General features: G+C 49.7%; 2 protein-coding genes across 2 annotated transcripts in view; both read left to right on the forward strand.

The window, feature by feature from the left end:
• The window catches only part of ZNF8 (zinc finger protein 8), a 62,352-nt gene that overhangs the window by 42,491 nt on the left and 7,977 nt on the right, over positions 1-11,884 (forward strand). Inside the window, 2 exon segments of the mRNA XM_023197535.3 lie at positions 9,845-9,971; positions 10,248-10,343. Of these exon segments, the coding sequence (XP_023053303.2) occupies positions 9,845-9,971; positions 10,248-10,343 (223 nt within the window).
• LOC116418570 lies at positions 3,137-6,124 on the forward strand. Its single transcript, XM_031934774.1, is given in 2 exon segments — positions 3,137-3,421; positions 3,424-6,124. Coding segments are annotated over 2 exon segments (417 nt in total). The 5' UTR covers positions 3,137-3,255; the 3' UTR covers positions 3,675-6,124.

Consider the following 11,884-nt stretch of genomic DNA (forward strand, 5'->3'; position numbering starts at 1 on the left):
CAGGAGATCGAGACCATCCTGGCTAACACGGTGAAACCCCGTCTCTACTAAAAAATACAAAAATCTAGCCGGACGAGGTGGCGGGCGCCTGTAGTCCCAGCTACTCAGGAGGCTGAGGCAGGAGAATGGTGTGAACCCAGGAGACAGAGCTTGCAGTGAGCTGAGATCTGGCCACTGCACTCCAGCCTAGGCGACAGAACAAGACTCCGTCTCAAAAAAAAAAAAAAAGAAAAAGAAAAAAAAAAGCCCGGTGTGGTGACTCTCACCTGTGCTCCCAGTTACTCAGGAGGCTGAAGTTGGAGGATAACTTGAGCCTGGGAAGCGGAGGTTACAGTGGGTGAAGATTGCACCACTGCATTCCAGCCTGGACAAGAGTGAGACCCTGTCTCAAAAAACAAACAAACAACAAAAAAAGAACACACAGGCTTCCCTTAAAGAGAAGATAATAGATCTTTGCACACCTGCCCCTACCTCTCCAACACTGGTGGCCACTGTTCAGGGGAAGGCAATAGATCCTCCTAGTGCCTTCTTTGCCTGCAGAGAAGGAGATGCTGCTGGCAGCTTTTTGGGACTCCCAATAGAAGACAGATTTGGTCTCCTGGAAGGCTGCCTGATCGAGTTCCCACAGCAGCTGCCGCTTGTTCAGGTGAGTGAAGACATCTGTCAAAAGACAAATTTTATTTTTTATTTTTTGAGATGGAGTCTCACTCTGTCGCCCAGGCTGGAGTGCAATGGCGCAATCTTGGCTCACTGCAACCTCCACCTCCTGGGTTCAAGCGATTCTCCTGTCTCAGCCTCCCGAGTAGCTGGGTTTACAGGCACCTGCCACCACACCTGGCTAATTTTTGTATTTGTAGTAGAGACAAGGTTTCACCACGTTGGCCAGGCTAGTCTCAAACTCCTGACCTCAGGTGATCCACCCACCTCAGCCTTCCAAAGTGCTGGGATTACAGGCATGAGCCACTGCACCCAGCCAAAAGAAAAAATTTTAACCAATTTGGTTAAAGATCAAATTGGCTTTTATTTGTGATTCATGAATCTGAGCAGCCTCCACTCTGCAAAACAGAATGACGGCTCCCACCAGGCAATGGTAGAATAGTGGTTTTTGTAAGGTGGGAAGAAAGAAACAGAACAATAGAGAAAAGGCTAATTAGTTAACTAACTAGGTTACTTTTCTTGTAGAGATTAAAGCAGAGGGGACTTCCTTATTGTGCTGACTCAGGTAGACTGGAAATCTGGTTTGTTTAGGGATCTACCTGCTTAAAGTATCAATCTGATTATGTGGCATTTAGCCTAAGTGACTCTGTCTTGGTTTGGTCTGGTCTCATGAGGCCTAGAGCAGGAGCTCAGTCCAAAACCATGTCCTCTCATAATTTTGTGTAACTTGCCTAACACCTGCTCCTTCTCAGGAGCGAGGTCCAGCAAAGAGCAGAGAGGGTACAGGGCCAGAAGGATATGAGAGAGTGTGGCCAGCTCGAGCCCCTCAGGAGTCAGCTGCTCTGTCCCCACTGGTGACTTCTTCACTCCTTCAACACTGTGTGAAGGGCCATGTCATGGTTGATCTTCAGTCCCTCAGACTACACCATCAGCCCCATGGGGGTGAGCAAATAACAAGTAACTACACTCTCTTCCCTGCTATGTGTCTGGCTCTTAATAAAAATTAAACAAAATTAAAAATTGTTGTGGTTTGAATGCAACATTTTTGAATGGAAATCTGCTTTCTCATTTTTTCTTTTTTAATAATTTTTTTTTTTGTGAGACAGAGTCTTGCTGTTTCCCAGGTTGGAGTGCAGTGGCCTGACCTCGGCTAACGGCAACCTCCGTCTCCCAGGTTCAAGTGATTCTCCTGCCTCAGCCCCCTGAGAAACTGGGACTACAGGGGTCCGCCACCACGCCCAGCTAATTTTTGTATTTTTAGTAGAGACGGGGTTTCACCGTATCGAGCCAGGCTGGTCTCGAACTCCTGACGTCGTGATCCACCCGCCTCAGCCTCCCAAAGTGCTGGGATTATAGGGGTTAGCCACCGCGCCCGACTTTTAATAAACATTTTAATGGACTACAACAGACCCACAGAAAAGACACATCACAAAGTGAACACCCACAAGGAGAAGCAATAGGACTGTCAGAGGCATTCGACCCAGAGCGACTCCATTTTGAGTGAGGACTAGGAAAATGAGGCTGGGCTGCATTCCCAGAAAAGTAGGTATTCCTAACCTCTAGATGTTTACAGTTAAGGGAACAAATTAATAGTGTTTACTAAAACAGACCCAGACTTGGGAGTGTCCAAATATCCCGGTATCTAGAGAATAAAGGCATTCTTAATTTTGCTTTAAAAATAATATAGATTCTTGAAAAATACAGAATTAATTCTTTTTCACAAACCCTTGTAGCAGAGCACATCTCCCCAGAATCTATTTTTAGCCTATATATATGCAAGCATTGTGCCTAGGGTGCATGCGTTCCTCCTCTTACTTTCAGGAACGTCCTACTGTCCATGGAGTAGCTCGTTTCACAACTTTACTTTTTTAACACACTTGATTTTACTTTGCACTGCGGACTCGCCCTGAATTCTTTCTTGCGCGAGATCCAAGACCCTCTCCCTTGGGGTCTGAATCGGACCCGTTTCCTGTAACAGGACCAGCGCTCCGAGACTCCCCCCCGCCGTTCCAGCCGCTACCCCCAAAATCTTTTTTGTGAACAAACCCCTAAGTCGTCCCGTGACTGATGCCTGATGTGTGTGCGTTTTAGGCACCGCGGTGCAGAGGGTAAAGCGGAACAACCCCGGGCCTCCTCCCGCGCAAGCTCCCGGGAAGAGCAGGCCCGGCCCGCGGAGACATGCACGGCTCCCAGCGAACGATCCCCAGCCCCACAATCCGCCATCTCTCGGGGTCCGCCCGCACTCCCTACCCACGACTGAGGCCTCTGGTTGCCGGCACCCTAGAGGGCATCGCAGCCCGGAGCAACACCGCCCCCACCAGCCCCAACTGAGCGCTCCCATTGGCCAGAGGCCAGCGGGTGGAGGCTCCCATTGGCCATCGGCCACAATGCTTCCATTGGTCGAAGGCCAGGCCGGCGGAGACTCCCATTGGCCGAGAGCTGTGGCTCGCCGCACGACCTACTGGGAGTTGTAGTCGCCGCGTCGCCGGGGCGGCCGCCATTGTCCGGCGTTCGGCGAGTCGGGTGGTCCCCTTTGGCTGGAGTGCCTCTCTGGTCTGGGGATCACCTCAGGCGCTGTCCTTCACTGGGCGATCCAGCATGGACCCCGGGGACGAAGGGGCAGCGGAGGTGATGTCTGTGGGGCCGCCGGCGACCCGGCTTCAGGTAACAATAACAACAATAACGACGGCCGCGGGCTCCGGGCAAGCGTCTGCCGCGGAGACTGACCCTTTCACCTCGCGGCGCGATGAGGGCGGCACCGCTGTTAAGCCCTTGACACTTGGGGAAACTGAGGCGCGGGTCGGGGCGTGGTGACCGGCCTGGCGGGTCAGAGGTGGGACCGGGGTTCCAACCAGGCGCCTGGCCCCCGAATGCGCATGCTCCACGCGGCCGTGTCCTCCCCAGGGCTGGGGTCGGTCATTCCCGAGAGAATCCGGCAGGCCCGGCTCCCGCGTTCGGCTCCGCCCCTCGACACCCTTACCCGTTCCAGGAAGGTCTGTCCTCGTGTTGACGGATAACAGTAACTGTAGCGTTGGCCGGGTGCCCAGGTGGCACGAATCATCGAATAGAGATGCTTTAACGCGTGGAGTCAGCCGACACCCACCGGGACCCCAGCACCGCGGAGCCCCTGCCTTGGGGCTTGGGCACAACCTCTTGGGGCCAACGATGGGTCACCACGCACTGAGTGTGACGAGAGTGACTACCAGGGTCGTCCCCTGCGAGACTGTGGGAGAGCTGCAGTGCAGGGCGGCCAGTGCTTGCAGGGCCATCTGGCCAGGAGAGCTCCACTTTCTAGACAAAGTGGCTGCTGCCTGTGTTCTCCATAAAGTGCTGCCTAGCGTGGCAGGAAACAACCATAATTATACTTCCTCAAGCTCTGCAACTTTGAAATTATGTACTTTTGTTGTTGTTGTTGGTTTGTTCATGGGGATTTGCATTATTTCAGATTTGGTACACAAAGTGAGACTTGATAATCTTAGGTTGAAGGTTTTCAGATGTGTGTTACTTCAGATTTACATGAAACGCTACCACATTTTAGTTTGTTCTTGCTGTGGATGGGGGACACGCAATGAGCAGTAAGAAAGGCTTGAGAGAAAGTGTATTAGTTACCTGTTGCTGTGTAACTCAAAACTTCGTGACCTGGAACAACAATAAAGATCTCATAGCTTCCGACACTTAGGAGTACTGGAATGACCTAGCTGGTGGTTCCTGTCCAGGCCCATGAAATTACAGTGAAGATGTCAGCATAGCTGTTGTCACCTGAGACTTAATTGAGGCTGGAGGATCTTCCTCCAAGATGGCTCACTCACATGTCTGTTGATAGGAGACCTCAGTCGTTCTCCATGTAGGCCTGTCTTTGGAACTGCTGGGGATCCTTTCAACATGGCATCTGGCTTTCCACAGAACAAGCGATCCAGGAGAGGGCGAGGTAGAAACTGTAACACCTTCCATGACCTGAATTCAGAATTCACACTCCTGTCACTTCCACAGTGTCTTACTGGTTACAAAATCAACCTTGTTCAGTGTTGGAGGGGACACACCGGTCCTTGGGTGGTGGTCACACCAGGACTGGAGGTCATTGGCAGAGGTGGTGGGTTAGCATCTTGGAGACTGTCCATCACAGGAGACAAGGACCAGAATGGAGAGCTCCAAGGTCCAGTGTTTTATCTGGTTATCTGTGTCTGCTGTAACAATTCACTAGAAATTTTGTGGCTCAGAACAACATTTATCCTTATGGTTCTGGAGGTCAGAAGTCTGAAATTGGTTTTCTTGACTGGAATCAAGGTATGAGCAGAGTTACCCTCCCTACCAAGGCTCCGTGAGAGCTACAGACCTTCTATTCCTTGCCTCATGGCCCTTTGCCCGTCTTCAAAGCCAGCAGTGTAGCATGTTGCTTCAGTGATCATATTGCCTTGTGTCTTCTATAGTCACAGCTCCCTCTGTCTACCTCTCATAAAGACACTTGTGATTGCAATTAGGGCCCACCTAGATAATCCACGATAATTTTTCTGTTTGAAAATCCGAATCACATCTGCACAGTTCCTTTTACCATATATAGTAATATTCACAGGTTCTAGGAACTAGGACCTGGATATCCTTGGAGGCCATTATATATCTCAGTCTACCATAGCCAGGCTGAGAGGGGCCATCTAGTATCCAGTGATGAGAAGGAGCCACTCACGTGTTTTAAGCAGGACTGGCATAGGGTTGAAAAAAACCCACTCATGCATTAGGGGCTGGTGGAAAGGGAGATACTGACAGCTCAACTAAGGCAGTGGGGAAAAGAGAGGAGTGGTTAGGGCCCAGTGGCCAGGTGTTGGCTGATGCTAGGGTGGCCTGGGCAGCAGAAGGATGTGTAAAGGAGAAACATGTGAGCACAGCCCCACCCCTTCAGGCTCCAGAAGTGTGAGACAAGAGGGATCTGAGGTGGAGCAGAAAGAACATCATGACACAGCAAGGAGTGGGCTTCTGCTAGAATTCCAAGAAGGAGGCCGAGAGGAGGCATGAAGGACTTGTGTGATGCTACAGAGAACTCTCATGGCTTGGACAGACCAGTACTCAGTGGACCTGGTGTCTAGGCTGTCACCAGTGACTTTTGCAGAATGGGTGATGATGGGAGGTGGGGGCAGGAGGCACAGGAAGCACGTATCAGAACTGGTGGATATTTTGAGTGGAAGAAAGTGAAGACACAGAGATAGGAGCAGAGACCTCAGTTTCCAACCAAAGGCATCTTTCTGTATGTTTCCTATCAGAGCCACCTGCTACCTGTACTAAAATTTCTTTCGTGTTTTTTAATCTACTCATGTTTTTCCTAAAAGGAAATGTCCTTTTAAAATTGAAGTATTTGGGGCCTGGTGCAGTGGCTCATGCCTGTAATCCCAGCACTTTGAGAGGCCGCAGTGGATGGATCACTTCAGGTTAGGAGTTGAAGACCAACCTGGCCAACATGGTGCAACCCCATCTCTACTAAAAGTACAAAAATTACCTGGGTTTGGTGGCACATGCCTATAATCCCAGTTACTTGGGAAGCTGAGGTGGGAGAATCACGTGAACCTGGGAGATGGAGGTCGCAGTGAACCAAGATTGCACCCACTGCACTGCAGCCTGGTCAACAGAGTGAGGCCCTGTCTCAAAAAATAAAAAAATTGAAGCATTTGGTGTGTGTGGTTTTGTTTTGTTTTGTTTTTTAACCTAGCAGCAACACTGATGGTTTGTGGTTTTGATTTTTCATTTCCCTGATGACTAATGATGTTGACCATCTTTTCATGTACTTATTTGCCATTTGTGTATCTTCTTTTATATATTCTTCAAATGACTATACAGATTCTTTGCCTGTTTTGACTGGGTTGTCTTTTTATTACTGAGTTGTATGTGTTCATTACATATTCTAGATACAAGTCTCTTATCAGAAATGTGATTCCCAATTATTATCTCCCATTCTGTGAGTTGTCTTTTCACTTTCTTGCTAATGTCCTTTGAACTACAAAAGTTTTTGTTTTGATTACATTTTGTTGCTTATGCTTTTTGTTTCATATCTGAGAATTCTTTGCCAAATCCAAGGTTACAAAGATTTATCTCTGTTTTCCTCTAAGAGTTTTATAGTTTTAGCTCTTTTCATTTTATTTTATTTTTATTTATTTATTTATTTATTTATTTTTGAGACAGAGTCTCGCTGTGTCGCCAAGGCTGGAGTGCAATGGCACGATCTTGGCTCACTGCAACCTCTGCCTCCTGGGTTCAAGCAATTCTCCTGCCTCAGCCTCCTGAGTAGCTGGAACTACAGGCACACGCTGCCATGCCCGGCTACTTTTTCATATTTTAGTAGAGATGGGGTTTCACCATGTTACCCAGGCTAGTCGCGAACTCCTAAGCTCCAGCAATCCGCCCGCCTCAGCCTCCCAAAGTGCTGGGATTACAGGCATGAGCCCCTGCGCCCAACCTCTTACATTTATGGATTTGTTTTTATTTTATTTTATTTTTTGTTTGTTTGAGACAGGATGTCACTCTGGTTGCTTAGGCTGGAGTGCAGTGGCATGATCTTGGCTCGCTGCAACCTCCACCTCCCAGACTCAAACACTTGTCCTACATCAGCTTCCCAAGTACCTGGGACTACAGGCAGCCTGGCTAATTTTTTTCTTTTTTTTTTTTTTTTTGTAGAGGCAGGGTTTTACCATGTTGCCCAGGCCGGTCTTGATCTCCTGGACTCAAGTGATCTGCCTGGCTCAGCCTCACAAAGTGCTGGGATTACAGGCATGAGCCGCTCTGCCCAGCCAGCCTGATTTGTTTTGAGTTAATTTTTACATATAGTATAAGGTAGAAGTCTGTGTTGGTTTGAATGTGTCCCCCAAATTTCATGTGTTGATAGTATTTGAAGGTGGTGACTTTTGGGAGAAATTTAGGATTAGAAAAGGTTATCAGGATGGGACTCCCTTGATGGGACTAGTGGCTTTAGAAGGAGAAAGAGACCTGAGCTGGCACAGTCTTACCCTCTCGCCATGTGATGCCCTCCACCATCTTATGACAGAACAAGAAGGCCCTCACCAGATGCCAGTACCATGAAATTAGACTTCCCAGCCTTCAGAACTGTAAGAAATAAACTTTTTTTTTTTTTTGAGTCGGAGTCTCACTCTGTCGCCCACACCAGTGCAGTGGTGTGATCTTGGCTCACTGCATGCTCTGCCTCCCAGGTTCACACCATTCTCCTGCCTCAGCCTCCCATGTAGCTGGTACTACAGGCACCCGCCACCACGCCCGGCTAATTTTTTGTATTTTTAGTAGAAACAGGGTTTCATCGTATTAGCCAGGATGGTCTTGATCTCCTGACCTCGTGATCTGCCCGCCTTGGCCTCCCAAAGTGCTGGGATTACAGGCGTGAGCCACCATGCCTGGCCCAGAAATCAACTTTCTTTATCTAAGTTACTGAAAGAGAGAGAGAACAAAACTTTCTTTATAAATTACCTCGTCTTTAGGAGGAGAAGGTGGGAGGATCACTTGAGGTCATGAGTTCGAGACCAGCCTGGCCAACACGGAGAAACCCTGTCTCTACTAAAAAATACAAAAATTAGCTGGATTTGGTGGTGTGTACCTGTAGTCCCAGCTACTCAGGAGGCTGAGCCAGGAGAATGAACTGAATCCAGGAGGCAGAGGTTGCAGTGAGCCAAGATTGTGCCACTGCACTCCAGCCCGATTGACAGAGTAAAACTCCATCTCGAGGGAAAAAAAAAACAATAAATTATCCAGTCTGTGATAATTGGTTACAGCAACAGAAAATATGCTGAGACAGGGACTATCTTTACTCTTTTCCATGTGGCTGTCCAGATGTCCTGTAGGAAGTGTTTGTAAACCACTTAATCATTATACAGCCCCCAAGGGGTGATGCTTTGTTGACATGGAAACTGGGAAGCAAAGATGCTTCCTGGGGACGAAGTGACTGAGCCAAGACGCTGATCCAGAAATATCTGGCTTTCAAGCATGGCTGTAGAAGGGCTTTGTTTATGGGACACATTTTAGGTAATGTTGCATCAACTTATAAAAGTCAGAATTCTTCACATAAAGGCCACGTGCGGCAGCTCACGCCTGTAATCCCAGCACTTTGGGAGGCCGAGGCGGATGGATCACTTGAGGCTAGAGGTTTGAGACCACCCTGGCCAACATGGTAAAACCTCGTCTTTACTAAAAACACAAAAATTAGCTGGGCATGGTGATGCGCTCCTCTAGTCCCAGCTATTAGGGAGGCTGGGGCAGGAGAATCACTTGAACCCGGGAGGCAGAGGTTGCAGTAAGCGGAGGTGTGGCACCACTGCACTCCAGCCTGCGTGACAGAGCAAGACTCTACCTCAAAAAGAAAAGTAATTTTTCACATAAAAATCTGACCTAATTTTTGGCTTCTCTTCAGAGATGAGCAGTTCTGACAAAGGGGCCTGTATTTTCCCATAATCAGTCAGTTCTGAGTCCTGGCTGCTCCTTCAGACCGGGTCCATGCTCCCTCTCACCTCCAGTCCCACCACTCACAGGTGAGTGCCCTTGTGGGCTCTGAAACTGGCCCACTTCTGTCATGTGAGCCTGCTTTGCCCTGAAAGCAGGTGAATTTCTGACCCCGGCCTCATGTCCTCTTTTCAGGAAGGATGGTGAACCTCACTTTGGGTGGTTTTTTTTTTTTTTAAGGTGGAGTCTCGCTCTGTCGCCTCAGCTAGAGTGCAGTGGTGCGATCTTGGCTCACTGCAAGCTCTGCCTCCTGGACTCAAGTGATTCTCCTGCCTCACCTTCCCAAGTAGCCGGGATTACGCATGTGCCACCACGCCCAGCCAATTTCACTTTGTATCTAAGTGTTAGAGAGTGTATTAGTTAGCTGCTGTGTAGCACACTATCCTAAAACAGTATCTGTTTTACTTAAAACCTGCAAATTGGTGGTTTAGGCCACTCTCTGCCGGTACCCTCATCTGTCTTGACGATGTAGGTCAGCTCTGCTTGGCGTTGATTTGGTGAGTCCTCTCACATGTCCTCACTGTACAACCCACACCTATGTGTAGTGGCCTAATAGGTGCCCAGTGAGACCCGACTCCCATCATTCATAACGTGCAGTCTCTCGTGACACGGGCCTGCCTGTTTTCTCCTTTTCCATTCTTCCTCTGCCAGAAAGCACTGATGGAGATAGTCCAGCTGATTGAGAATGTGTGTGATGTTTCAGGAACCAGTGACCTTCCGGGATGTGGCTGTGGACTTTACCCAGGAGGAATGGGGGCAGCTGGACCCTACCCAGAGGATCCTCTACCGTGACGTGATGCTGGAGACCTTTGGGCACCTGCTCTCCATAGGTAGGACCGGCTTCGCGAGGTGCGACAGCTGATTCTCCCTGGGTTATAAGTCCTGGGGCCTCTGGTGTGAGGACCTGACCTTGGGTCCTCACTCCCTGTGGGGAGTGTGCATGAAGAGGGAGGTCTGCCCTTTTCCATAGCAATGCAGAGCTTCACCGACTTGGCCGTGTTGTGAGGCGCCCACATGTCCTCTCAGTCGGGAGTCTGGTCTGGAGCCCGGGCTTGTTGTTCTGTCCCAAGCAGCCCCTCGCGTCCTGTGTTTTTACCCATTTCCAGGTCCTGAGCTTCCGAAGCCTGAAGTCATCTCCCAGCTGGAGCAAGGGACCGAGCTATGGGTGGCCGAGAGAGGAACCATCCAGGGCTGCCATCCAGGTGAGAACCCACTCTGTGGCAGCAGCTAATGGGAGCAGCCCAGCAGGTCACTGGAGATGCACTTCATGGAAAGGGTGGTGGTTGGTGGTCCTGAAGCCCACCCCGTTCACTAGGAGTACACAGGACTCAGCATCAAGTCACGCCAACAGCTCTCAGTATAGTGAGAGCAACAAAGGGGAAAGGCGCGTGGGGGTAAGTCAGAGGAAGCCAGGCATGAGCCTCCAGAGTCCCCTCACTGTGGAGTCACTCAGGATGTGCCAGGCTCCCCAGCACTCAGGGGTGACACCTCATGAGACATGCACTCTACCAGGGAATCTTGTCAGAGACTCAGTGCTAGGAGTTTTGACTGAGGCTGTCACATAGACACTATCTGCCTAGCACAGACCAAGGTTCCAGACTACCAGGAGAAAGCCAGTGTTTAGAATAAACCACATAGTGTGTGCAGTGTGGGTAGAGTAAACCCTCTCATCAGTTAGGGTGGTGGGAACCATCCCCAAATCCAAATTCTCAGTTGCAGCCAAGGGCTGAGCTTGTGAGCAGGCTTCTCCTAAGAATGCTGGTCTCAGGCCTGCCCTGTTAAATCTTGTCTGCACAGTGCTCCATAGCCTTGTCACCTGTGCTCCCCATCCTCTAAGCTCAGAGGTCATCACCTCTGCTCCAGTGCTGAGAGTCCCACCCCTTCCTCCCTCTCAGCTTTATCTTCCTTTCTAGGTTCCAGGTCATTCCCTCTCTCACCGTCCTTCTCAGCTTGTCCTTTCTGTGGGATCGTTTCTAATGTGTGAACCTGCCCTTCGTCTTCTCCATTGCATTCTTGCATGTCCAGATTCTTCGTGTTTTGTGTTTTGTTTTGTTTTTAAGACAGGGTCTCACTCTGTCACCTAGGCTGGAGTGCAGTGGTGTAACCATGGTTCACTGCAGCCTTGACCTCCGTTGTTCAAATGATCCTCCCACCTCACCCTCCCGAGTAGCTGGGTTTACAGGTGTGCACCACCACGTCCTGGTAATTTTTGTATTTTAAGTAGAGATGGGGTTTTACCATGTTGCCCAGGCTGGGCTCGAACTCCTGGGCTCAAACAATCCACCTACTTTGGCCTCCCAAAGTGCTGGGACCACAGGCGTGAGCCACCGTGCCCAGCTTTTTTTTTTTTTTGAGACAGTCTCTGTTGCATAGGCTGGAGTGGCAGTGGTGTGATCATGGCTCACTGCAGCCTCCGCCTTCCTGGCACAAATGATCCTCCTGCTTCAGCCTCTTGAGTAGCTGGGACTACAGATGTGTACCCCCGCACCTGGCTAATTTTCTTTTTAAATTTTTTTGTGGAGACACAGAGTCGCACTGTGTTGCCCAGGCTGGTCCCAAACTCCTGGGCTCAAGCAATCCTCCTGTCTTGGCTTCTCAAAGTGCTGGGATCACAGGCATTAGCCACTGCACCTGGCCTTTTTTTTTTTGAGACAGTCTGACTATTTTGCACAGGCTGGAGTGCAGTGGCATGATCTCAGTCTCCTTGGCTCAAGTGATCCACCTACCTCAGCCTCCTCAGTAG

This window comes from Piliocolobus tephrosceles, chromosome 21 (genome assembly GCF_002776525.5).
Source record: "Piliocolobus tephrosceles isolate RC106 chromosome 21, ASM277652v3, whole genome shotgun sequence".
Taxonomy (NCBI): Eukaryota; Metazoa; Chordata; class Mammalia; order Primates; family Cercopithecidae; genus Piliocolobus; species Piliocolobus tephrosceles.